We start from the raw sequence: 27,367 nt of genomic DNA on the forward strand, positions 1-27,367 counted from the left end.
ATTGCTGAGAGGCAATGTCTGGGTTTGAAAGGATCTTTCTCAGCACATTCTTGCTGTTCTTCCAGTAAGGACTTTGCCAAAGTACAGGGCCAGCGTTAGGCGGCAGAGTGTCTCCTTTCAAAACAGCTACAGGCCACAAAACAGAAGGAAATTTGCAGCACAAGGCGTAACATCCTCCTCCCCCTCTCAGTAAAACGCCTGCCAAGAGATGGGAAGAATAGCTTGATTCTGCAGAACTGCAGACTGTTTCTCCGGTATGCCAAAAATCCAACAGAGTGGGAATTCTCCTGGACAAAAAGCTTTACCAAGGAAAAGGAAACATATTCAGTTAACATAGCAATTTTTTTTTTTCACTGGGAAAGCACCAGGGGAAAAAACATCTGCATCTTTGCTCAGAAAAACAAAAATCCTGTCAAATCCAGTCCACTTCTAAACATACATCAATTCATTATTTAACAGATTAACAGAGTTGGATGGGAGTTGGGCCCCCCCCGGCCCAAACAGAGTTGGATGGGAGTTGGGCCCCCCGGCCCAAACAAGAGACCCTACACCACCTCTGACAGATGGCAGTCCAGTCTCTTCTTGAAAGCTTCCAATGATGAAGCCCCTATAACTCTGAAGGCAAGCTGTTCCGTTGGTTGATTGCTCTCACTGTCAGGTTGAATCTCTCCTTGTTCAGTTTCCATCCATTATTCCTTGACTGGCTTTCAGGTGCTTTGAAAAATAGCTTGACCCCCTCCTCTCTGTGGCAGCCCCTCAGATATTGGAACACTGCTATCATGCCTCCCCTGAGCCTTCTCTTCACTAGACTAGCCATGCCTGGTTCCTGCAACCGTTCATCGTATGTTTTAGCCGCCAGTTCCCTAATCATTTTGGTTGCTCTTCTCTGCACTCTTTCAAGAATCTCAATATCTTTTTTATGGTGTGGTGACCAAAACTGGATGCAGTATTCTACACATGGTCTTACTAAGGCTTTAGAATGGTATTAATACCTCACTTGATCTTGATTGTATCCCTCTGTTAATGCAATTTAGGATTGCATTGGCTTTTTTGGCTGCCGCTGCATGCTATTAGCTCATATTTAATCGGTTATCCACTAAGACTCCAAGTTTGGTTTCACCCAGTCTATATGTGTATTTTTGATTTTTCTTGCCTAAGTGTAAGGATTTACTTTTCTCTACATTGAATTTCATTTTGTTAGCTAGGGCCCAGTGTTCAAATCTGTCAAGATCCATCTGGATTTTGAGCCTATCATCTAATGTATTGACTATTCCTGCCATCTTAGTATCATCCACAAATTTGGTAAGTGTCCCCTTCTGTTCCCTAATCTAAATCTTTTATGAAGATATTGAAGAGTTCTGGGCCTAAGACAAACCTTATGGTACCCCAATGCTTACTTCCCTCCATGTAGATGTAGTACCATTGACTACTCATTGAGTACGGTTTGTCAGGCAATTACAAATCCATCTGATGGTGATGCTATCTATTCCATTCTTTTCTACCTTACCAAGAAGTAGTTTGTGGTCTACTTTGTTGAATGCCTTGCTGAAGTTTAAGTATATTTCCCTGCCCTTTGAGAGATTACAAGTAATCCTCGACTTAAGACCAAGATTGGACCCTAAATTTCCATTGCTATTTCAATTTCAATTTCAATTTATTTGTGCTTCTAGACCGCCCCCTCTCCCAGAAGGGACTCGAGGCGGTGTACAGTCCATAGAGAATATCACAAAAATACAATAAAAAATTAAATATGTACAGTTTGGAGGAGGTTAAAATGCAATTAAAAGAACTGTACAAAGCTAAATAAATATAATTTTTTTTTAAAATCCCTAAAACAGACACAACAGATTAAAAAACCCTAAAATAACCAGATAATAATACATTTGCCAGGAGGGACAGTTGTAATTATGCCAGGTGCTAGGTTGTTAAATGAATTTTGCCCTATTTTACACCCTTTCTTGTCACAGTTGTTAAGTGAACCACTGCAGTCGTTACGTGAATCATGCAGTTGTTAAGAGAATATGGCTTCCCACACTGACTTTGCTTGTCAGAAGCTGGCTGGGAAGGCCACAAATGGTGATCACATGACCCCAGGACAGGGCAGCTGTTATACATACATGTCAGTTGCCAAGCGCCTGAATTTTAATTACATCACGGTTGTAAGTGTGAAAACTGGACAAAAGTCACTTTTTCCAGTGTCATTGTAACTTCAGTAAAAAAAAAATGGTTATAAGACGAGGATTACTGTATCAGGATTACTGTATTCTTCTGAGTCATCTTCCTGAAATTTATTTCTTTACTTCCTATTTCACCCAGCCCTTGAATATACTATTTCTATGAAAAGCTTGAACAAAATCCTAAGAAGCCACAAGTTTCAAGAAAGCAGATAACAGCCCTCTATATCGCCAAAATCCATGTTGTACTATCCAATTTAAGAGAAAGTTGATTAGCTATGTGGGATTGGAAAGGACCTCAACCTCAATCAACTCCCATCAACAACAGTATCATTTCATCATGTTGCTGCGGAATTGGGGTAGTAGTGAAGAGGAACAGCAACAGGAACTGTTCAAATTGCAACAAAATTCAGATGAAAGCCAAAGATTTCCTAAGGTCTGTCTGTCTGTCTGTCTGTCTGTCTGTCTGCTCTCTCTCTCTCTCTCTCTCTCTCTCTCTCTCTCTCTCTCTCTCTCTCTCTCTCTCTCTCTCCCTCCCTCCCTCCCTCCCTCCCTCCCTCCCTGTCCCTGTCCCTGTCCCTGTCTCTGTCTCTGTCTCTGTCTCTCTCTCAATTATTTTGGGGAGGCATGAGGCCTCAGTGGTTAAAGAAGTTGAGCTTGTCAGCTGCAGAGCTGACAGCCCAGGTTCCGGCCCAAGTTCTGCACAATAGGTTGAACTCCTGTTCTTGCCCCAGCTCCTGCTAACCTAGCAGTTCCAAATCATGCAGACGCAAGTAGATAAATAGGTGCCACTTTGGTGGGAAAGTAACAGTGTTCCATGCCCCTCAGTATATAGTCATGATGGCCACATGACCACAGGCAGGTCTTCAGACAACACTGGCTGCCCCGACTAAGAAACAAAGATGAGCACTGTGGCCTAGAGTGTGACATGACTAGACAGGGCAAAACTACACCTTTACCTAGATTTTTTTTATTCTATCGTTATTATTTTATTATTTTTATAATTAACTCTAGATAGCAAAAACACACAACTCCTATTTTCCCCACAACAACAACCCTGTGAAGTGGGTTGGGCTGAGTAGCCCAAATCACCATGCTGGCTTTCATGTCCAAGGCGGGACTAGAACTCATGGTTTCCTGATTTCCAGATTGGTGCCTTAACCACTAGAGCAAAAATTATTCATCAGCAGAGCAAAATTTGAATGTTGGATGGCGGATAGTTCACATTTTTTCTTTCACCCTCAAATTGGTAGAATCCATCAGTAAAGTTAAAACAATATCTAGGAAGAAGGGCCACGGCAAACCATAAAATTGCCTAGAAACAATATGATAGCGATCACATTTTTGCCCAGAAAACAACATAGAACTGTCCATCTAGTGAAGTTTACTTCAAAGAAGATTCTACCTTTACCACAATAGTCCCGGTACTATGTATATTAAGATGGGGGCTCCTGAAGTGAAGGACTGACAATGGATACACCTGAGGGGGGAACATCGGAAGAATTGGCCTGCCTCCAAGTGTTGGTTTCTCTCCCCACCTTCAGCAACTTCCTTTTCAATTTGCCTTCATTTGTCACACTGATGTTCATGATCCGTGGTGGCGCAGTGGTTAGAACACAGTACTGCAGGCTAATTCGGCTGACTGCTGACTGCCAGCAGTGTAGATCCTGAGCAGCCCAAGGTTGACTCAGCCTTCCATCCTTCCAAGATCGGTAAAATGAGGACCCCGATTGTTGGGGGCAATATGCATACTCTGTAAACTGCTTAGAGAGGGCTGTAAAGCACTGTGAAGCAGTATATACTGTATTTTTCGTAGTATAAAAGGCACCTTCCCCCCCCTAAAAGAGGGTGGAAATTTAGGTGCGTCTTATACACTGAATGAAGCCCCACCCACCCACCAGCCACCACCCTTTGGCCTCTGCTCTCAGCAATTTGCCATTTTGTAGCAAACGGGGGCTTGTGCAGGCTTCAATAAGCTTTATTTATTTTATTTATTTATTTCTTGGATTTCTAGACCGCCCCCTCTCCCAGGAAGGGACTCGGGGCCATGTACAGTCAATGCAGATAAAAATACAATCATAAAACACTTAAATACATTTGGATGGAGGAGATAGGCTGTACAAGAAATAAATATCTAAAACCCTAAAAAACATCCCCAATTAAAAACCCAAACCCCATTAAAATAAATCCCCGGGAGATAAAACTAAGAGAGTGCCAGGCCAGCTGATTGAAATAGGTGAGTCTTTAACTTTTGACGGAAGGAACGGAGGTCGGTGGTAGTTCGAATGTCGGGGGGGAGGTCATTCCAGAGGGTTGGGCCCATCACAGAGAAGGACCTACTCCTAGGTGTCGCCCGCTGGCATTGCCTAGCGGACGGAACCAGGAGCAGTCCCTCCCTGTGTGAGCGGATAGGTCGCAGGGACGTGTGTGGTAGGATGCGATCCTGCAGATAACTAGGTCCTATGCCATGGAGCGCTTTAAAGATGGTAATCAATACCTTGAAACGCACCCGAAAGGCCACAGGTAGCCAGTGCAGCTCGCGCAGGAGAGGTGTTACGTGGGAGTAACGTGTACTCCCCATGATAACCCGCGCGGCTGCGTTCTGAACTAGCTGCAGTCTCCGGATGCGTCCCAAGGGAAGCCCCATGTAGAGGGCATTGCAGTAGTCGAGGCGAGACGTCACCAGCGCATGAGTGACCGTGCGCAGGGCACTCCGGTCCAGTAGGGAGCGCAATTGGCACACCAGGCGAACCTGGTGGAACGCCCCCCTTGCCACGGCTGCCACATGGTCCTCCATTGACAGCCGGGCATCAAGGAGGACTCCCAAATTGCACGCCCGCTCCACAGGGGACAGTTGTTTGCCCCCTATGGCCAGCGATGGTGTCAGCTGGCTGAACCGAGGTGCCGGTACCCACAGCCACTCGGTCTTGGAGGGGTTGAGCTTGAGTCTGTTGTCCCCCATCCAGACCCCGACGGCTTCCAAACACCGGGACATCACTTCGACAGCCTCGTTGGGGTGGTTTGCTATAGCACAGTGATTCCCAAAGTGTGCGCCGCGGCTCCCTGGGGAGCCGCGCTATCGTCATAAGGGCGCCGCGAAGCCGGGCGCCCGCTTCCCTCCCTCCTCTCGGGCTTTGGAGGGAAGCTTCTGCAAAAGCCCGGGCATGACAAGTCTCCCAGGCTGAAATTTGCCGAGCTGTACACGCGCGCCTGTTTTCCACGGTGTGGAGCAGCGGCGAGATTCTGGGCGGCGAGCGATGATTCCAGGGGGCATCAGTGGGGGGGGCAGGGTCCCCCTCGCGTTCCTCATCTTCCCGGATGGCCCCTGGAATCATCGCTCGCCGCGCAGAATCTCGCCGCTGCTCCACGCCATGGAAAACAGGCGCGTGCGCACAGCTCGGCAAATTAAAGCCTGGGAGACTTGTTGCCACTCCCCTTTGCAGAAGCTTCCCTCCGAAGCGTTCCGAGGGAGGGCTGTAAACTTCCCTCCGAAGTCTTGGGAAGTTCTGAGGAGCCCCCCAAGGCAAAACGCCGCTGCCAGGTTGTTAAAAGTACGTCTCTGATTCGTCTCTGATTCGTCTCTGTCAGTCTCTCTCTGATTCCCTCTCTCACTCCCTCTCTCTGTTCCTCTCTCTGTCTGTCTGTCTCACTCACACACACACACACTGTGGTGACCACAGTGTGTTTGTGTGTGAGTGAGACAGACAGACAAAGAGAGGAACAGAGAGAGGGAGTGAGGGAGGGAATCAGAGAGAGACTGACAGACAGACAGACAGACACACACACACACACACACAGAGGGGGAGGGAGGGAGAGAAAGATAGACAGAGAGAGAGACACACACAGAGTGAGTGATTAAGTGAATGAGTGAGAGACAGACACACCCACATACACAGAGTGACAGAGAGAGAGGAAGGGAGGGGAGAGAGACAGAGGGAGACACACACACACACACACACACAGAGACAGAGGGGGAGGGAGGGAGAGAAAGATAGACAGAGAGACACACACAGAGTGAGTGATTAAGTGAATGAGTGAGAGACAGACACACCCACACACACAGAGTGACAGAGATGGGGGAAGGAGGAGAGAGAGACAGAGATACAGAGAGAGAGAGAGAGACAGATAGACACCCAGAGAAAATGACAGAGGGAGACAGAGAGGGAGGGAGGGAGAGAGAGACAAAGAGCCAGAGAGAGAGAGAGAAAGAAAAAGAAAAAAAGAAAGAAAGTGGGAGAGAGAGATGAAAGAAAGAAAGAAAAACAACATATGACCACAATTGAGCCCAAAATTTTGGTTGCTAAGCAAGAGCGGCTCTCCAAATAAATTTCAATCGTGGTTTTGGCGAGATTTAGCTCAGTTGAAAAAAAAGGTTGCCCACCACTGGGCTAGTGTGGTGGTTAAGTTACTTTTCAAAAGCTATTTTTCTGATCCAAGATTTGAGAAGTTGTGCAGCGAACAACAAGCCCATCCATCCCATTAATAATTTTAAATCATTAAACGATGTTCAATAAATTGTGAATTTAAAGCTCGTGTTTAATTTATTTTTCAATTAACCTAACCTTAACGAACTAAAAAGTAGATTTCCAAATCCTTAAAAAGTCAAAAATTAAAAAAAATCGGATGTACCTATTAAGGGAGCCTCGGAAAAAATCTGAAGTGTTATGGGAGCCGCAAACCGAAAAAGATTGGGAACCTCTGCTATAGCAATCCCTGCAGCCTCTAACAGCTGATGATCGGGAGAAATTGAAAGTGTAACTTGCTGTTTGCTTCACATGGCAAATTGCTGGGAGGCAGATTTTTTTTTCTTGTGCTAATCTTGTGCTGTTTGCTGCAAGGAGGTAAGTCAACAACTATAAATGGCTATAGAACAGCGATGGCGAACCTATGGCACGCGTGCCACAGGTGGCACACGGAGCCATTTGTCAGGGCATGCAAGGCGCTGCCCTGTCAGCTGAGTTCACCCTTTTTAAAAGCCATTTTTTGCTCTCCCCAGGCTCCAGAGGCTTTATAAGAGCCTGGGGAGGGCAAAAAGAGCCTCCCCCGCCCCCCCCAGAGGCCCTCCGGAGGCTTCATGAGCTTCCCTGAAGCCTCCGGAGCGCAAAAAACTGGCCCTACGAGCAAACCGGAAGTCACTTCCAGTTTGCTCGGAGGGTCATTTTGACTGCTTTGGAGGCTTCAGGAAAGCCTCCTGAAGGTCCCTGAAGGCTCCGGAGGGCTTCTGGGGGGGCGGGGGAGGCTGTTTTCGCCCTCCCCATGCTCCTACAAAGCCTCTGGAGCCTGGGGAGGGCGAAAAAAGCATGCAAAAATGGGGGTGCACCTGTAGTGCGTGCATGCACACTGGGGGGGTGTCGCGCATTGCATTAAGGGTGTGGGACGCCTGCACACGACCCCCCTGCGCTCCCCCCTTATGGCACGCGAGCCAAAAAAGGTTTGCCATCGCTGCTATAGAATGTTCAAATTAGACTTATTTTTTAAAAGACTGCTTTGTTATTGTTCTAGACAACGTAACAAAATGAAGAAGCTTTTTAAAATAAATGCTTGATCTGAAGAGGCCCAGTGCTATTGTTTTAAAAAGTGCTATTCTTCTATATAGCAGAGAATAACTTTACTTCCAGAAAGCACATTTTAACAGCATCTGTACAAGTATAGTCTGAATATAACACTACAAACAGTGTATATTGTCTGTACTGTTTGTTGCAAGGAGGCAAATTGCTGGGAAGCAGAGGCAGATATTTTTCCCTTGTTTTCCTCCCCAAAATCTAGGTGCAACTTATACTCTGGAGCATCTTATACTCCAAAAATACGGTAAGTCTAAATGCTATTGCTATTACAGTTCCCCTCCAGTGGTTTGCCTCATGGTTCATTGCAGAACTACTGATATTGGCAGTGGTAATGATTGCCCCTGTACCCACCTATATCTGCTGTATTAGGATGGAAGAGGGTGTTGGTGTAGGTGACAAACTGCATTTGCCGGTTTAGATTGTCCAACTGGGATCCAGTCAGGGAGAGGTGCATGCGTCCTTCCCCTTCCACTTTGACGCCTTCTACCTCCGCAGCCACATCAAAAGTACCCATTGTTGCTGTCAGGTTGACCTATGATAAGGACAAATAACCAGGGAAAAAAAGAGAATGTAAGGGTCAGGGGAAGTCTGATTAAAAATCATATCCTCGGTTTTTTCCTGGCCTGCCGTCTTTCGGATGGGAGTCTACACACATATTGAGATGCTCTGTTCCTTTTAACCCTCTCCACCAAAAAAACCTATACCCAGTGGTGGGTTTCCATTCCGGTTTGCTTGCATGCGCTCGCAATGCTTTTGCACATGCACAGAAGCATCCAGGTGGGTGGGCGGAGCCTCCCACTGCCACCACTATCAGTTCGCCCGATCCTGGCCAACCCGGGAGCAACCCACCTTCTGTCTACACCCCTTTGTGTACTTTCAGTAAACAAGCAACATACACACTTTTCGATACATTCTTTTTCTTAGACATCGGGGCCTGCTGTTCTTACATCAACCCTACACTTCAGAAATCTATCCAGATTATGCTGGCATCTAAGCGTAGCACCCTAGCACTGCCTATTTCCATGGCAATGGAAACACAGCCACAAGTTAAATTAATTAATCATTGACAGCTCTTTCGATTGCCATCAACATTTCTTTCCAAGGAAATTGTTTCCTTCTAAAACCATGCTTGTCAGGCCTGTTTTAAAGGGGAAAACATTCAAAGTGCAGGCCAAAGGGATAGCTGTAACCTTCATTTCTTGCTACAGTTCATGAATGCCAGCTGTTAGATACTCATACCAACTACAGTGGTTTCCACCAAGGTTTGTTCCTATTGGTCGACGGGTCTGACAGCTCCCTATAAAAGGGCTGCTGTCAGACTCAACCTTTGCTGAGTTGTTCTTACTTGTTGTGTTATAATAAGAGTTGTTGTTACCGTTAAGCCTGTGTGTGCCTATCTATTACCCAATCTAACACTGGTGACAAAGGTGGGATCGGAAGGCAACTAGGCGAACCAAAAAGAGCGAAGAATCCAGCAAGTATATCCTGCCCAGAGCTCAGCGCGGCTTCGAGCAGCCATTTTTGAGGGGCAAACTCAAAACGCCCTCCGTACGCAAAATGGCCATGCACACTCCACCGATTCTGTATGACCCAGTCACCGAGCACTGGGATTCAGCGCCTAGCTACAATTTGACTGCTTCCTCGAGGCAAATGACCTCATGGGCCTTTCTGAAGGCTGCAAGAAGAACATGTTCCTCGGGTACTGTGGCCGGGAAGTGTTTGAGACAGCAAAAGACCTCTCCGAGCTGACACTGCTCCAATCAGTTGCCTGGTCCGTGCTCCAGTAGACGCTTAGGACTCATTACGCGCCCAAGCCGTCTAAGCACGTTCGCTCTGCGCCCGCAGCTGCAGCGACCTCATCAAGACAAAGTGGGAGCGAAGGGAGGCGAAGTGGCCTCCCTTTGATCACTCGCTCCCCCCCGCCTGTTCGCACTATGCTAGCCCTGTGCTCACTGATTGGCTGGCTCACCAATTGTCCTGACCACCTCTAAGAGCCCTATCTATAGAAAGCCAAGCAGAAAAAAAGATAACTGGGTTTAGATAGGGCTCTTAGAGGTGGGTGGGGCGATTGGTGAGCCAGCCAATCAGTGAGTGGGCAGGGCTAGCATAGTGCAGATGGGCGGGGGGAGCGAGCGATCGAGCAGCTTCTGGATGGGCGGGGGTGAGTGAGCAAACTGGTTCTGAATGGCTCGCTAGAGGAGGCCACCTCCAGCACTCCTTTGCCTCTTGCTGCCCCCCTTGCCTTTTACCACCCCCCCTGCCATCCCCTTGTCTCTTACCGCCCCCCTAAGCCATCTCACCGCCCCCCAGGGGGCGGTATCGCCCACTTTGGGAACCACTGGTCTAGGATGCACATTGACTTTGCTGGCCCAGTTCACGGCCAGACATTTCTTGTAGTTGTGGACGCCTACTCGAAATGGTTAGAGGTAGTCCTGGTGACCTCCACTATGGCAGAAGCGGTCATCAAGGTGCTACAGAGACTTTTCTCCACGCACGGCCTGCCTGATGTCTTGGTCTCTGACAATGGGCCCCAATTCACGGCCATGCAACTTGAGACCTTCCTAGTAGCTCAGGGCATCAGGCATGCCCTGGTTGCACCATTCCATCCAGCCTCCAATGGTCAGGTGGAGAGAATGGTGAGATCTGCAAAAGAGACCCTCTCTAGGATGGGCCCGGGTGATTGGCAAACACGGGTTGACGATTACCTACTAATTCAGCACATCACGCCCAGTGCCACTACTGGGAGAAGCCCCTCCAAGCTTCTCATGGGTCACTGGCTAAGGTCCCACTTAGACCGGCTACACCCCAATTATTCTGCCTCATCACCCCCAGACTCCACAAGCAAAATTCGGACTTTTAGCGTAGGGGGATTCGGTATACACCCACAACTACGCTGGGGAACTCTGTGGATTCCTGCCACAGTGATAGGCATCACCAGCCCTCGCTCTTACTTTACTTTACTTTATTTGGACTTTTATACCGCTCCCTCTCCCCAAAGGGACTCGGGGCGGTGTACAGTCAGATAAAACACATACATAAATCGAAAGTAAAAACATAATTACATACTCAGTACCTAAAAGAGGAGGCTATAAGAAACTGTACATAAAGCAAAGCCTTTAAAAACAATATTTAAAATAACCCCTAAAAAATACCCAGTTAAAATATCTGCCAGGGGGTAGAATAAGACTATGAATGGGCCAGGCCGGCTAAACGGAACAGGTGAGTCTTCAGTTTTTGTCGGAAGGAGCGGAAGTCGGTGGTGGTTCTAATATCGGGGGGGAGGTCATTCCAGAGGGTTGGGCCCATCCTAGAGCTCAAGGACGGTAGGAATTGGAGAAGGCATATTGACTAACTCCGTGGCCGCCTCTCCAAGTTCACTCTTAGACAACCAGAGGTAACTCCTGCATGAGTTAGCCAAAGCCCTACCCAAACGGAGCAAACACTCACTCCTTCCACAGTCAGCTCAAGCCCAAGGGTATTGGGAAACTTATCTGGTTTTGTTGCAAGCCCGCATCAAGCTCCGAGCGAACCGGCTCTAGAAGCTCCAGCCGCAGCCTGTGAAAGGTTCCAGGAGCTTCCACCAAGTGGAGCAGTGGAGCAACCAGGTCTGTCTGACCTGTGCAAGGAAAACCCTCCTACTGAACTGCGCAGGTCAGGCAGATCTACCCAAAAGCCCACCTACCTGCATGACTACGTTACCAGTAGGATTGTTCCATCTAAGAGGGGAGGGGTGTTAGATACTCATACCAACTACAGTGGTTTCCACCAAGGTTTGTTCCTATTGGTCAAAGGGTCTGACAGCTCCCTATAAAAGGGCTGCTGTCAGACTCAACCTTCGCTGGATTCTTCTTACTTGTTGTGTTATAACAAAGAGCTGTTGTTACCGTTAAGCCTGTGTGTGCCTATCCATTACCCAATCTAACACCAGCCACAATGAATAAAGTGGCAGCATGGTGAGAGACCCACACCCTAATCCTGCCCTCCAATTGCTATGCATCAAGCATCACTGAGCCATGGTAATGCAGGGGTTAGAATGCAGTATTGCAGGCCAGCAATTTGATCCTGACCGGCTCAAGGTTGACTCAGCCTTTCACCCTTCCAAAGCCAGTAAAATGAGGAGTTGGGGGCAATAGGCTGACTCTGTAAACCACTTAGAGAGGGCTGCAAAGCACTGTGAAACAGTACAGATATCTTACCCAGTATAATGTTCTTTCAGTTGCTTGTAAGCTCAAGCCTATGGGGAAAAAACACAGTGAGGTGAGATGTTTTCGCCATTCCACCTGCCATTATATTCATCACACTACTCTTTCACGGTAAAAGATAGATCCCCCCTCTCTCTTTGCTTCTTTTGACATGCAGAGAAAATAAAAGGCTTGCCTGGAATAAGAATGGTCTGGAGGGGGCGAACTTCTACACCTTGAACTGGAAATTCTAGTGGTGAGTTGGCTTGGACAATGATCAGCTGGTCAAGTGGAGACTGAGACCTGAAGAAGACAAAGGAAGGCAGTTTGAGGTACCAACATCTGGCTTTCATGTACTAACCAGCAAACATTAACAACACAAATAACTCCCAAGGAATGATAGCTATGCATGCCAAGCATCTTGCCATCTTTATTTTAAAACACAGTTGCTTAATACTTTCCTCTGCTGTTCCGGTTTTCAGTGACTAATATCTAAGCCTGTTCACAAAAATCCATTATTTGCAATATTTTCATGATTTAGAACTTCAGGCCTCCCAGAACAAGTCTAGCAAGTTCCTTATTCAAAACTTAAACCTCATGCTGCTCACTGGGATTTACATTTCCTATTACTGGGAAGATCAAACATTACATTCATCGTAATGCTTGGATTAGCATTTTGTAGCTTTTTTGGAACTTCACGTACTAGAAATACAATTTAATCGAGAAATGCTTCTGACTTCCCATGACTAGAAGGCACAAATAATTATAATAATTTTTTAAAGTACATGATGCTCAGGGAGACTAACAATCTACCAGTCTTTTAGCTTATCAAATGATACTGTTTCCCTGTATATTGGGATAGTTATTTGTAACTTTGGATGTTTGTTTTAACTTTGCATGCTGCTGCCCAGAGTCATTGTTGTGAGATGGTCAGCCAAATAGAGCCAATGAATGAATGAATGATGAATGAATGTCTTGTATATATTTCCCATGTTTTCTTATCATACAGCTTCCTTTCCACCTTTCCTAATGTAGTTAGCTTAACTGAAGTATGTCAACAACTACAGAATGGCACATAACAATTTTGTGTCCTATAACTACATCCTTTATTATAAATGACAGTCCTTTATTTCAGAAAGCAGTCTTTTATGTTATTTTTCAAAAATTCACATTTGCTCTTAGTTTGGACATTTGACTTTTTATCATACAAACTGTACTATTTAATGCAGTCTCTCGCATTCACATGAAAAAGATGGACACTTTCATATATTCTTTCTAAAATAAATGTTTACATGATCGGGTCATTGAGCCCCAAATTTCCATTGCTAAACAAGACAGTTGTTAAGTGAGTTTTGTCTCACTTTATCACCTTTCTTGTCACAGTTGTTAAGTGAATCACTAATTGTTAAGTTAGTAACACACTTATTAAGTGAACCTGTTTCGCCATTGACTTTGCTTGCTAGAAGGTCGCAAAAGGTGATCACATGACCCCAGGGCACTGCAACCATCATAGATAATGCCAGTGTGAAGCATCTGATTTTTAATCACATCACCACAGGGATGGTGCAATGGTTGTTAAGTATGAGAAACTATCATATGTAACTTTTTTCAGTGCTGTTATAACTTTGAACGGTCACTACACAAATGATTGTAAGTCGAGCATTACCTGTACCATTTGATTTTAGATATTTTCATTAGAATAGTCAATTTAGTGTTAAGGCAACAGGCTAGAAACTGGGAGATGGTGAGTTCTAGTTCTGCCTTGGGCACAAAGCCAGCTGGATAACTGATCTTAGACTGGACACTTTCTTTCAAAGCTAAGGAGGCAATGACAAATCACTTCCGAAAAACTTTGCCGTAAGAACTACAGGGACCGATTCAGAAAGTCTCAGAGAACTGAACACGATTGAACAGAATAATAATAAAAAAAGAATGTATGTTTTTGTAAAGTTTTGCTCTTAAAGTTCTCTTTGTAAAACCAAGTTAACAATTTTTTTATCCTTGTGAACCTCTTTCAGATTTGTCCCTTTTCACATTTTTCCTTTATTATTTATAAGAAAATGTACATAGGTTTTACGAGGGGGAAAAAGTGGATGTGTTTTCCTTCCCACTTTTATTGTAATTGATTTTAAAAGAGTTTGGGGCAGACAAAAGAAGAGAAGGGGAAGACAAATAAAGACTTAATATCAACTTTCAGGGCATAGGAAAGCTTTTGTCAACATGTTCAGTCAGAGTTGAAGTCTCAACTCTGGCATTTCCAATCCAAATGGTCTAAGAGCAAGCAGCAGGAGATAATGATTTTCTACAATTAAGTAACTTAGAACACAGAATAACAGAGTTGGAAGGGACCTTGAAGGACCCTATGGTTGTCCACTATCTCACAGTTACTAGCATTAAAGCCATGTTTCACTAGTCTGTATCTATATAGTTGGTTTTTCTTTCTTAAGTGTAAAACCTTACTTTCATCTACATTGAATTTCATTTTGTTAGGTAGGGCCTGTTGTACAAGTCTGTCAAGATCTTTTTGGATCTTGTGCTTGTCTTCTGGGTATTGGTTATTCTTGCCAGCTTAGTGTCATCTGCAAATCTGATGAGTTCCCCTTCTGTTTCCTTGTCTAGATTAATTATGAAGATATTGAACAGCATTGGGCCTAAAATGTAATATTGGGGTATGTCACTGCTTACTTCTCCCCAGATGGTTGTAGTTCCATTGAGGATGATACGTGGAGTATGATTTGAGTTACAAACATATCCGGTGCTGATGCTGTCTATCCCACATTTTTTCTAGCTTCCAAGAAGTATACTCCAAAAATAGATTTGCTCACATGGGCAATTTCTGGATTAGTTTCATAGTTGTGTTATTTGCCTCTTGAGACAGTTATTTAAAAAAGCAAAGGAATTACTTGGCAGTGCAGTGTCATCTTCTCCAGACGGTATCCTTTAGATCCACTGAACGCATCTTTTCCTACCATTGCTGAACATAATCACAGTTCTGTTACAATCCATATTGAATACGCCAGGCAGAGGCACTCTTAAAAGATACTTGAGGTGAATTTTTCAATGATTAACTTCTGACCTTTGTTCTGTCAGATAATTCTACAAGCAACAGAGTTTCCACCCTCCAAGTTTTGCTATATCTGAAAAGACTCAGGCTTGTATTATCTGCCTGGCAATAATAATTATCTGGCTGACAGATTTAGAACAGTAGCTTATACATTTAAAACTGACAGAGAAGATGTTATTTACTTTTAGCTGGTGCACAGTAAGCTGCTTATTCTGTTGTTGTAATCCATGTACAAAGATGCTTAAACATTTCTGCACCCTTCTGAATTTTCTGCATACGTATGACTAACATATGATCTGTTCTCCATGCAAGTCTTAAAACTAGATAAAGAGAATCTAATTAAAACGCAAGCAAAGAGTTTGTATTGTAGTTAATGGCACTGCTGAGAAACTAGACTAGAAGCGAGAAGACCACACATTTGAAAAACAAAAGCAGTGGATGACGTTGGTAGCACTGCATTACCAACCCCCTTGCTCTCAGCCCCAGAAAACCAGGTAAGGCCAAACCACTTCCGTAATCTTGATAAGAAAACTGCAATGACTTATCCAGGAAGTAATTAAGAGTCATGACCCATTTAAAGGCACAAAAAAAATTGTATGTCCATTCTTTGTCCATGACAATGAAAGGTTGTCCATCTAATGATAATCCATGGATCAATTAATTCTGCCACACAAGCCTTTAAATCACATGTGTCCAACCTTGATAACTTTAAGATTTGTGGACTTCAACTCCCAGAATTCCCCAGCCAGAATGGGTAACTCTTAAAAGTTGCCAGTGTTGGATACCCCTGATTTAAATGCTCAAGGACAGCACTGAGTGCTACTGGAAAACTTCTTCAAGTAAAACAAAGGATTACTTCACTCTAAAAATAGAGATGGTTGTTCTGACCGAGGCTTCCCGAGAACATGAAGCAAACTCCTTGTCCCGACAAAACCCCCTTTTGTGAATTTACTGTGAATTCTGCTCATTCACATCCAGCAAAGTCTTTCGAGGGAGGATTTAGTCACAGACCTTATTTGGCTTGGAGAGCTAACAAGCAGATATCTGCAAAACTTGGCAGGGAGTCTCGGAGAGTCATGAACTAATTAAGCGAACTAATTGTCTCCTGCAAACTCCACTCCTCTTTCGCTCCTCTTGTATTTCCTCTGGGAGGGGCCATTCATCATCCACCTGTGGCCTTATGCCCAAGTCGACTCCTGTTCTTTAGCTGTTCCCTTTGTCTGGCAACTCTGCGCATGCGCACACTGGGAACAGGCTCCAGCTGTTCATCTGCCTCACTAATGTCTGACTCTGAAGGCAGCTGATAACTGGCATATGGCTCTGGCCCCCTCTCTGCCTCTGACATAGAGCCCTCATCAGAGCCTTCCCCAGACTCCAGGACTGGCCCATGTTCCTCCCCAACCTCCTCACTGTCCGAATCTGCTGCCAGCTCCACTGGCCCTGGCAGGCCACAACAGAAGTATCCTCACAGAGGTTCACTAAAGGAAAATATGCATATTATTTTCTTGACAACAATATAGGGAAGTCATTTGCCATTACCTAGATTCAGAATCTTATTGATTTCTTTTTTTAAAAAAAGTTCTTGGTTTACCTTTTATCAATTGCTAAACAATAACTCTCAGCCTTCTATGCATGCCCTTTTATTGACAAAAATCAGGCCCGTTTTCATGAAAAACGGGCTCTTTTGGGGAGGTCTGCAGAGTGCAAAAACATTTTTTTTTAATTTGCCCTTTCAAAATCTTGGTGCGTCTTATACTCCAGTGTGTCTTATATTCTGAAAAATACAGTAAGTTAGAATTTAGCAATAAATGTCAGGAAGATTATTAGGGTCCCCACAATTTGAATTTGCTCTGTCCCGTTTCACTGGTTCAAAGAGTCTTTCATCATCTCAGAAAGCCTGCAAGTTGAGAGGGGATCTGCCTGGGGGTGAGAGACAACCATGTTTGCAAGGCATGCAATGGGTGTGGAAAGGGATGGGTCTGTTTGTGCTTTGTCTGGAAGCACAGGGAACTGGCAACCCACCAGCCAAACCCTGATTATATGAGCTGTTGCAACCTGCGGGCTGGGTGGAATGACTGTGCTTGCCTCACTGTTTTCAATCGAAAATATTGCCACTCTGCAGAAAACAGTGGATGAAAATTTCACAGCATGAACACTGTGTTTACATGCCAAGCTGATCCTAGCTGAAAAGGTGATACCCTTAACCCTTGAGACAACTGTCACCCAAAAAAGGACATTAAAAATGTCATAAATGCAAATTATGAATGCCCCTAATTTTCAGGACATGCTTTGTCAGAATATTCATGAACTGAAATAGGACATAGCAACAGGTCAGCCATTGGGGACTGGCTGGAATAGGTCAGTCAATGTATAACCATAGTAACTAAATCAGCCAATGAGAGCTGTTTTGGAGCTGAGACAGCAAGGAGCCTGGGCATGGTTTAGGCTTAGCTTAACTGCCCTGTATAGAGGAGGTTCTCTTTTGTCTGTATTAAGCTCTGATCTCTGAAGCTAGTCTAGTCTGTCTGCTGCTCTGATCTGAAACTGAAGAACCACTGTTGGTACTTCATGTGTTATTATGTATATAAAGAGAAGTTAATGAATCCTGCTGAATCAGTTACCTGTGTGTGCTTTCTAGATTTGATTTCTGCAACAAACACTGACATGCTGCCTAGAGTAGATCTATTCTTTAAGAAGCTTGCTGGATTCTAATACGGGAGAAATGCAAACTCTTCTCATGTACTAGTCTCCCTGAAAAATGTGTCCTCTTATATAACTTAAAAGCCATAACCCATCACAGGCTTCTAATGGCTAGAAAAAAAAGAGCAATAAGGTGGCTTTTATAGTTTTAATGGGCTCATCGTGGAAAACCCTGTGAAGGAAGCTTGCCAAGCTGATTTGCATACATTTATATGAAAACTTTAGCGAGAAAAGTCTATCTTATTTACCAATATTCTTTTCTGCTTTAGCTATAAAGCCATCTATTCATAAGTATTATCTAAACTGGGACTCAACACATTCAGGCTAAATAAATTTGGCATCGAAAAGAAAAACCTGGAATCTTAGTAGTGTAGATTTTACAATCTTCTATTTTCATGTTTGATACATCGACATAATCTCAAATCCAAAATGTTCATATTTTATGTAAGATTATGTCATTACTCACCTCTGCTGATGAGTGCGGTATTCCTGTTCCCGTTTGCTGTTGATGTCCGCCAGGTCAGAAGGCTTGAAGGCATTGGTAAATTCCAAAGAGTACTCCTGACCAAAAAGCTGTTTCTGAAAGGGCAGTCTCAAACTTGCTTGTGCCTCACATTTACAGGAATTTTTAGGAAGAAGCCTGCCAAAGGGATGAAGAGACAACACTGAACACTGCAGAAGAATGTTTGGATGACTGTTGGTCACAATCAGGCAATGTAGAGATGCACATCTTACACAGCAAGACCCTTCAGCAAATGAGCAACCATTTATTCCCAAGAATGTTTATGCCTACAATTTAGAGTGTAAATAAATTAGAGTGTAAAGGTCTACAGACATTTATTCCTAAGAATGTTTAAAAAATATTTACCGTATTTATCGGCGTATAACACGCACAGGCGTATAACACACACCTTCATTTTAAGAGGGAAATTTCAGGAAAAAAATTTAAATTTCAAATAAAGAACTTTGAAGCATCTTTTCCCTGAAGACTCCTGTTTAGTACATTCAGATGCTTTCTTTCCTCTTTCCCTCTTACCTGTATATCCTTCCTTCCACCCTCCCTTCCTCCTTCCCTTCCTTCCTGCCTCCCTTACAGTTCCCTCCTTCCTCTTTCCTCCTGCCTGCCTGCCTTCTTTCCCTCCTGCTTATCTATGCTTCCTTCCTTCCTTGCACCTCCCTCCCTTCTGCCTGCCTGCCTTCTTTCCTCTTTCCCTATCCTCCTATCCTTCCTTTCTCCCTCCCTCCTTCCCTGCCTCCCTTCCAGTTCCCTCCTTCCCTCCTTCCTTCTGCCTCCTTCCTGCCTGCTTGCCTTCTTTCCTCTTTCCCTCCAGCGTGTCTGCTTTTCTTTCCTTCCTTCCACCTCCCTTCTGCCCTCCTGCTTTCTTTCCTCTTTCCCTCTTGCTTGTCTATCCTTACTCCCTCCTCCCCTCCTTCCCTTCCTTCCTGCCTCCCTTCCAGTTCCATCCTTCCCTTCCTTCTGCCTTCCTGCCTTCTTTCTTCTCTCTCCTGCTTGTCTGCTTTTCCTGTGTGTGGTGGGAGAGAAATTTGAAAGGTCTTCTGCTTTCGGAACTCAGAAATACCCCCCCACTCCCCTTTTCCTCCAGCGAGCACGGAGCTTGAAGGAGGAAAAGGGAAAGGAAAAGAGTGAAAAGGAGGTGGGGGGAGAGAAATTTGAAAGGTCTTCTGCTTTTGGAACTCGGAAATCCCCCCCTCCCCTTTTCCTCCAGTGAGCACGGAGCTTGAAGGAGGAAAAGGGAAAGGAAAAGCGTGAAAAGGAGGTGGGGGGAGAGAAATTTGAAAGGTCTTCTGCTTTTGGAACTCGGAAATCCCCCCCCTCCCCTTTTCCTCCAGTGAGCACGGAGCTTGAAGGAGGAAAAGGGAAAGGAAAAGCGTGAAAAGGAGGTGGGGGGAGAGAAATTTGAAAGGCCTTCTGCTTTTGGAACTCGGAAATCCCCCCCTCCCCTTTTCCTCCAGTGAGCACGGAGCTTGAAGGAGGAAAAGGGAAAGGAAAAGCGCGAAAAGGAGGTGGGGGGAGAGAAATTTGAAAGGTCTTCTGCTTGCCGTGGGCGGGCCGCATTTACATAGAGCAGGGAGGGCTGTTAAAGGGCTGTATTAAACTGTAAAAACATGGCTTCTTAACATTATATCAGCGTATAACACGCATACATCATTTGCCCCCTATTTTTCGGGGGGGAAAGTGCGTGTTATACGCCGATAAATACGGTACTTTTCCCATTAGTTAGGCTGGACACTCTATGGAAGAAGTGACCTTGAAAATGCATGAAGGCATGCTTACTATCTGAAGAGCCTGGGAGAGGGGAAGATGGCTAGCAATGTCATCTACCATACTGTAGGCCACTGCAGCCCTTCACTAAAAGGCAACCTGGAGAAGGAAGGGTTTGTCACCCGTTCTTCTAATCATTCAACTTTGGTATACATGCACATTGTTGAATGTGTCCTTTGTTTCACTAATCCAAAGACTGATTGCTAGGACATAATTCTTCTTCCAGTATATCTCATAAATTTATTGGCACTGACTCAGCCACTCAAGCCCTACCCTGATTGAAAAAAGCCCCAAGAATGCAAGAGTTTCTCCAACACTTGCCAACTTAAGATAACAACTTTAAAATAGAAGATCAATTGGCTGTATGATTTGCTAGAGTGCAGTGTGTAAGCTGTTGGCCTGCCAAATCTCCAATTCTAAATCCAGCCTAAATACAGGTATTCATCTTTTTTTTCAATCAAATTTTTATTTTTTATATTCTTTATACATATCAATGTGTGAATGATGTGGTATCTGGAAACCATACATTTCAGTACACATAAACATAATCTTATTACTCCTAAATATTACATTTCATTTCCATTATTTCATATTGTTTATACATGCCTTTTATTATTACCCTTCATTTCTAAACCTTCTTTCTGTCCTTTTGAATATCTTAACATATAAATATATTACTATTATTCTCCTTTATTTTCTATCCCTGTTTTAACTCCCCCCACTTTTCATATCGCTATAATATTCAAAGACGTGCTTAAAGGTAGTCCTTGACTTAGGTCCACAAGTGAGCCCAAATTTATCCTGCTAAGTGATAAATTTGTTAAGTGAGACTTTCCCCATTTTACGACTTTTCTTGCCCCATGTGTTAAGTGAATCACTGCAGTTGTTAAATTAGTAACACCATTGTTAGGTGAATCTGACTTTTCTATTTTTGCTCATCAGAAAGTCAGAAAAGAAAGTGGGAAAAGGGGATCACGTGACCCCGGGATACTGCAACCGACTTAAATATGAACCAGTTATCAAGCATCCTAACGTAAATCTCATGACCACGGGGATGCTTGGTCCTAAAAATGGTCCTAAGTCACTTTTTTCAGTGATGTTGTAACTTCAAATGGTCACTAAATAAACTGTTGTAAGTTGAGAACTATCTATATGCAGACGTGCCCGGTCTTTTCAATGATCTGATTCTCAATCCCCAGAGAAGGGGAGAGGAGAAATAACAAATGGGGAAGGGCAGGCAGGAGAAGGGAGAAAACAGAGCTCAACCTCTTGGCAGGCCACTTTTGCAAATTTAAAAAAAGAAAGAAAGCACACAATTACACAAACAAAACACTGCAAAATACAAAAGGGGAAATGTACAATGTGAAATCAACTTTTTTTTTTTTAGGAAATAGGGGCCACAGGGAAATAAAGGACTCTGCCTTACTCCAGAATCTCCTCTTTGATCCGGAAAGCAATGTGTGCATATTTCTTGTGAGGCACCAGCAGGTGATCGAGCAACAAGATCTCGGGCAGCGGATCAGGTCGATGTCGCAGATCCACTGAACTGTAAAGCTTTGGCGACCACACGTGAAGGTACAGGAAAGCCAGGGATGCTGTCAGCACTATCATCAGTGCACACACGGACTTTTGGACAGGACGCATCCTGGAGCACAGAAAGAGAGAGGGGGGGTAGATTGGACAGCAGCCTCCAACATTTGAGGCACCAGGAAGTGGTTCAGTGGAGAGCTTTCTCCACAGAACGTAGGGGGTATAGTTTCATGTACTTCCTGCATCCCACAGATGGAGCTTCATTTGTTTGCGCAACCCAGTTTCTGGCATGCCACAGCCCAGTGCCACTCCACTTTGAATCCCTTATTCGCCCGTCCCATCCAGGGTGGATTTGATTTAAATCACTAGTAAAAAGGCTTGATTTAAATCAACTCAATTTAAATCACAATTTTTAAACAGCAACTGTCTTCTCTGTTCCGCAGCAGCTCCACCTCTGACCCTCTGTTGACTCACCAACTGTCCCATTCACTTTAATGGGACGGTTGGTGATGCAGCAGGGACACAACAAGGTGAGGGACATGGCAGGCCTGCTTACAGGTGCTGCCATGATAGATCTGAAATGACAGGTGTTCAATACTCAGAACATGTGTGGGTGTCTCAAAGAGGCAGACAGTTATCTTTGCAATAACCTTTATTCACAACTGCAACAATATAAGTAACCTGGTGTCTTGACTCAACACTAACAGTAACAGTAATGGAATTAACTGCCTCCATCTGTAGCCTGCTGTCAGACAGTCAGCCAATCAGGAGCTGGCTCCGTTCTAATGGCACGAACGGACCTGGCTGACTTCAGTACGCAGCAACAGGTGCTCTTTAATATTATATTTATAAGCTGTTTAGAAGGTTTCACTTTCATTTTTAACTGCTTGCCCTTCGTCCTCACACTTAGAGCCTGGTGGTACAGATGCATTTCTCTTCAAACAATCATACAGTTTGTAGGGTACATAAGATTTGCAAAACAATGGGATAAAGGAATATTCCTGAGCTTTGTTTTATGATTTATCTCATGGTCACTGTGAAATTGTGTGAATGCATCAATGCAGTGCATCATGTTATCTCAGCTTTCAGAGCTTGGATCCATTCAATGAGTTTACCAAAAATGTAAATATTGCAGAATATACAACCTCATGCTACATAACTAAGCTCCATTTCGTGCTGAATAAACTAAATTATTAATGTACCTTAAATAGAAAAGTATCTTTAGATAGATTTTTTTTTACTCCAAAAGCATTTTATTAAAATAAATTTGATAAAAATAAAAAAAATCCAATCTAAATTTTAAAAAAATAATTTTTAATTTAAAAAAAAATCATCGATTTTTATCCACTCTGTTTCCATCAGAACAAAGGGAGAGAAAGGAACGGTGCACAGCTATGCCAATATCCTGCTGAGAACCCACCTCGCTTGGCCATCCCTGCAAAACAGTCATTCCATTTGGTTGTCTTCCGTATTGTTCATCCCCATTGCTTGGGGAAAGAACTGTGATCTGAGATTGCCTCAACCTCAGTCCATTTTCTTTTCCATTTATGCCCAAATAGGTTACTGGTAGTTCAGAGCTATTTTTGAGGGTTTTTTTCCAACTATTTTTAAGAGTTGGATAACAAAGCAAGGTAAGATGTAAATGAAGATTCAATCATCCAGGTCAAAAGTATCTGAAAAGGTTAAATCATGGCAAGTGGACCAAAGTTGGTTAAAACTGAGGCATTTCGCTACTCATCCAAGTGACTTCTTCAGTCAAAAGGAAGATTTGGGTATGCAGAGTCAGACAGTCAATGGAAAAGAACCAGCCATACAGACTGTATGGCTGGGGTGGGTATGTTTCTCCCCCAAAAGAAAATACAAAAGTGAGATACTTTTGGCCTGGATGATTGAATCTTCATTTATTTGTTGCTTTTCATTTTGGGGAGAAACCGCCCACAGTCTATATGGCAAGAATTGGTTCTTTCCAACGACTGTCTGACTCTGCATACTAAATCTTCCTTTTGATTGAAGAAGTCACTTGGATGAGTAACGAAACACCTCAGTTTTAACAAACTTTCGTCCACTTGCCATGATTTGATCTTTTCAGAAAGCAAGTTAAGGAAAATCTGCCAGAGCACATTTGGTAATTCCTTCCAACCATTTCACCAGCGGTGGCCATAAGAGGATCTGAGTAACAAAATGACAGGCTGCCCTTATGAATGTTTTTTTCTTTGCATTGTATCTCTCTGTGTGTGCATATACACATGAATAAGGAAGGGCAAGGCAGGCAAGAAACCAAGATGAAGAAAAGTGACCTAGATGAGGATGGGGGAAATAGATATTTTTTTTATTTGGGGAGGGGGGATGCCAGCAGAGTCAAGTTAAGTATTTTCTGAATGTTTGACACATTGAGCCCAAAAGGCTCACTATTCTGCCCTAGCCAGATCCAGCACATTTTCTAACTTAATTTCTCTTTCCCAACTACTGGTAAGTTACATTGTGAATAGACAGAAACATGGAATACAAAGAAGTTTTGTATATATATATATATTTCCTGGCTGATTCCAGCTCATTTTTAAACACAATCTTTCTTTTGACTACTTCTCCCCACATACCTAATCTGTCCTAGAGATTAGTAGAAGTCTGCAAGAATTTTTGACTTGCTTAACAATGTGCAACCAATGTGTTTTGCTATAGAAGGCAAATGATCTCCCTTTCCTTCTGATTCTCAGAATTAATTCTAAGACTCAGAATTTAAATTTTTAAAATTCTATTCTTGTACACTTGGCTCTGTTTAAGCATCAAAACTCCAATAAAACAACAACTGTGTATTTCCATGTAAATCACAGAATTTTGAAACGTGCTTTCTCTCTCAATAAAGTTCTAAAAATAACCTATTATTTTGACAGTAGAATACAATTACTACATTCTGAAAAGAAAAAAACAGTAATCATGCAGTGAAGAAAAAGAGTATATTATGATGATTAAGATAAACAAACATAGTAGTAAAAGAAAAAAGAATTACATACTAGTCATAGGTATGGATTAATTCTAGTCTAAGTAATTTGGAAATAAACCACTCTTCTTTTCAGAATCAAACACTTTTCAAAAATATGATGCAGATTCCTATCTTAAATCTATAAAAACAGGAGAATCATTTTTCTTCTATTTATATAAAATTATTCCCTTGGTCATAGTCCAGGTTTAATGGCATCAAACGTCATCTTCTGATGACAAATTCCATATTTTAGGAATATAGATTATCACATAAACATCCTTAACAAAAACATTTCTTTCCAAAATTGTAGTGTCACATTCCAGATCAAACTTAACCAATTAATGACTAAATGTGCTTAGCAGCTTTTATAGATGGCAGGAAAGACAACATACTGGATCCTAAAACCTGTCTTACACATTCACTCTCCAGGTAGGTGCAAAAAAAGATAAATATTCATAAAAATTTTCATTCCAAATGAATGCACTTGTTAAAATAGATGCCCAATTATATAGTAGTTGAAAATCTGGTAGGTGAGAGCTGCCATCATCATAACAAAACCTCATTTAGGTCAAGAATATTTAAGACCTTTTAGCGAACTATTTAAAAAAAACCATTCATACCTTCCATCTAATGGAGTCTAACACTGGAATCTCTTTGCAAATACACATTCGTGTGTGTGTGTGTGTTTGTGTGTGTGTGTGTGTGTGTGTGTTCGTTCCAGCATAACTCTGGAACGCCTCGAGCAATTTCAGCCAAACTTGGTACACAGATTACTTACTCTCTGGAAACAAATACTGTAGGGGTAAGACACCCCTAAAATCCCTCGGGGTGTGTGTGTGTGTTCTGTTAAGATACAGCCTGTTGTGCCTTAAAATGGCTTCTACTGTACAGCCATAAAATGGCTTCTACCGTGCAGCACAGTGGAATTATCATGGTAACAGCTTTATAATACTCCACAAGGGGGCTCCCTCTGGAAAGGGGGAAAATCCAACATTAGAAATTACGTTTGGTCCGGACATTTCCTCCCTATAAATAAATACCCGGGCAATGCCGGGTTATTGGCTAGTATCAAGATAAATAGATACATCATTCATAACATAAAATGCTATTATTTTAACAACATTCATCTTATCCAGCTCTAACCATCCATCTCATTAGTATTGAAAAAGTATCTGTACTGTACATGTCTATGGAGAATTTCAATCATCCAGACCATGGTTGTTCCAAAGCTGCTTTTCAAAAGGCAACTGGACTTTCTTGTCCACAGAAAGTCAAAACAAGAAAATCCAGTTGCTTTTCGAAAAATACCCTTGGGACACTACCTACACAAAGTCTGGTTTTCGTGCCTTTCTTTATCCCACTCCAACCTGTGGGTGGAATTGGAAATAGAGGTAGCTGAATGATGCTATCTATTCATCTTGATACTAGCCAATAACCTGGCATCAACTCCCTCACTTTGCTTTAAACTTACTTGGATGCAATATTTTAACAATCAGCCCCATAAAACAATCAGCCCCAACAATCAGACAGTCTTTCCCCTCAGCCATCTTAAGCCTGGACCTCCACTCCAGATAATGATGAGAAACGGGAAGCTTATGCATTCTCTTGAAATCCCAGAGAGAGGGGACAAGGCCAATAGCTCCAACTGATTACTCAGAACTCCAGTGAACTCTGATGCTAATAATTTTCTAACAAGAACAAACAGCAAGCTTTGAGCTAATAGTCCACTCCAAAACAGATGAGCTGTAAATGTCCAACCAGTGGTGGGTTGCAGGCAGTACCCCCCTGGTGCGGGCGTACCGGTGCCTGCCCGGAGCACGGGGTACCATTCCGGTACGGTGCTCAAGAGGGCCCGCCCGCCCGAGCTCCTTACCTGTATTTGAGCTCTTTGGCACTTCGCCGCATGCGCACGGAGCGCACAGCGCCTGTGTGATACTCTGCCAAGCAGCTGGAGCATCACGGAGGCTCGTGGAGGTGTCGCAAGAGGTAAGGACACATGCGCATGTGCTGCAGGCATTCATGTGGACGCCGGGCCCCATTGCAACTGTACCAGTTGCAATGTGGACGCCGGGCCCCATTGCAACTGTACCAGTTGCAATGGGGCCCGGCGTCCACATGAATGCCTGCAGCACATGCGCATAATAATAATAATAATAATAATAATAATAATAATAATAATAATAATAATAATAATAATAATAATAATAATAATAATAATAATAAATATTTATTTCTTAGCCGCACCCTCTCCCGAAGGACTCGGGGCGGCGTACAACAAAACATAGGAAATAAATATATCGACATACATATAACAAAACATATACCAAGACATATACACGACATATACAAGGAGGAGGTGAAGTGATAGATAAAAACAAGTAAAAACACAATGTTTAAAAACCCCTAAATAAATTGAATGCAATTAAAATACCCCAAATAAAAAAACCCGTCAGGAGCGATATAGTTGGATCAAAGTTGAGCCAGGCCAGCAACTTGAAAAAGGTGGGTCTTGAGCTTTACACGAAAGGAGCGGAGGTCAGAGGTATTCCTAATATCCGGAGGGAGGTCATTCCACAGGGCTGGGCCCGCCACAGAGAAGGCTCTACTCCTAGGCGCCGCCCCTCGACACTGTCTGGTGGACGGCACCTGGAGGAGGCCCTCTCTGTGCGAGCGGATTGGTCGCAGGGATGTATGGGGCAGAATACGATCCCGCAAGTAACTAGGTCCTGAGCCATGGAGCGCTTTAAAGATTGTTATCAAAACCTTGAAACGCACCCGATAGACCACAGGAAGCCAGTGCAGCTCGCGCAGGAACGGTGTCACATGGGAGTACCTAGTACTCCCCATAATTACCCGCGCGGCTGCGTTCTGAACCAACTGTAGCCTCCGG

General features: G+C 43.6%; 1 protein-coding gene across 5 annotated transcripts in view; it reads right to left on the reverse strand.

Annotated features, from left to right (window-relative positions):
- Window positions 1-27,367, reverse strand: part of B4GALNT1 (beta-1,4-N-acetyl-galactosaminyltransferase 1) — a 64,581-nt gene that overhangs the window by 9,175 nt on the left and 28,039 nt on the right. For all 5 annotated transcript variants that reach the window (XM_081936246.1, XM_081936247.1, XM_081936248.1 and 2 more), the window contains 5 exons: window positions 21,394-21,612; window positions 18,150-18,323; window positions 12,116-12,222; window positions 11,935-11,972; window positions 8,090-8,270 (listed from right to left, as the gene is read on the reverse strand). In XM_081936246.1, coding sequence (XP_081792372.1) covers window positions 8,090-8,270; window positions 11,935-11,972; window positions 12,116-12,222; window positions 18,150-18,323; window positions 21,394-21,612 — 719 coding nt within the window. The remainder of the gene's footprint in view (window positions 1-8,089; window positions 8,271-11,934; window positions 11,973-12,115; window positions 12,223-18,149; window positions 18,324-21,393; window positions 21,613-27,367) is intronic.

Source organism: Natrix helvetica (assembly GCF_964273705.1).
Source record: "Natrix helvetica genome assembly, chromosome: 1".
Taxonomy (NCBI): Eukaryota; Metazoa; Chordata; class Lepidosauria; order Squamata; family Natricidae; genus Natrix; species Natrix helvetica.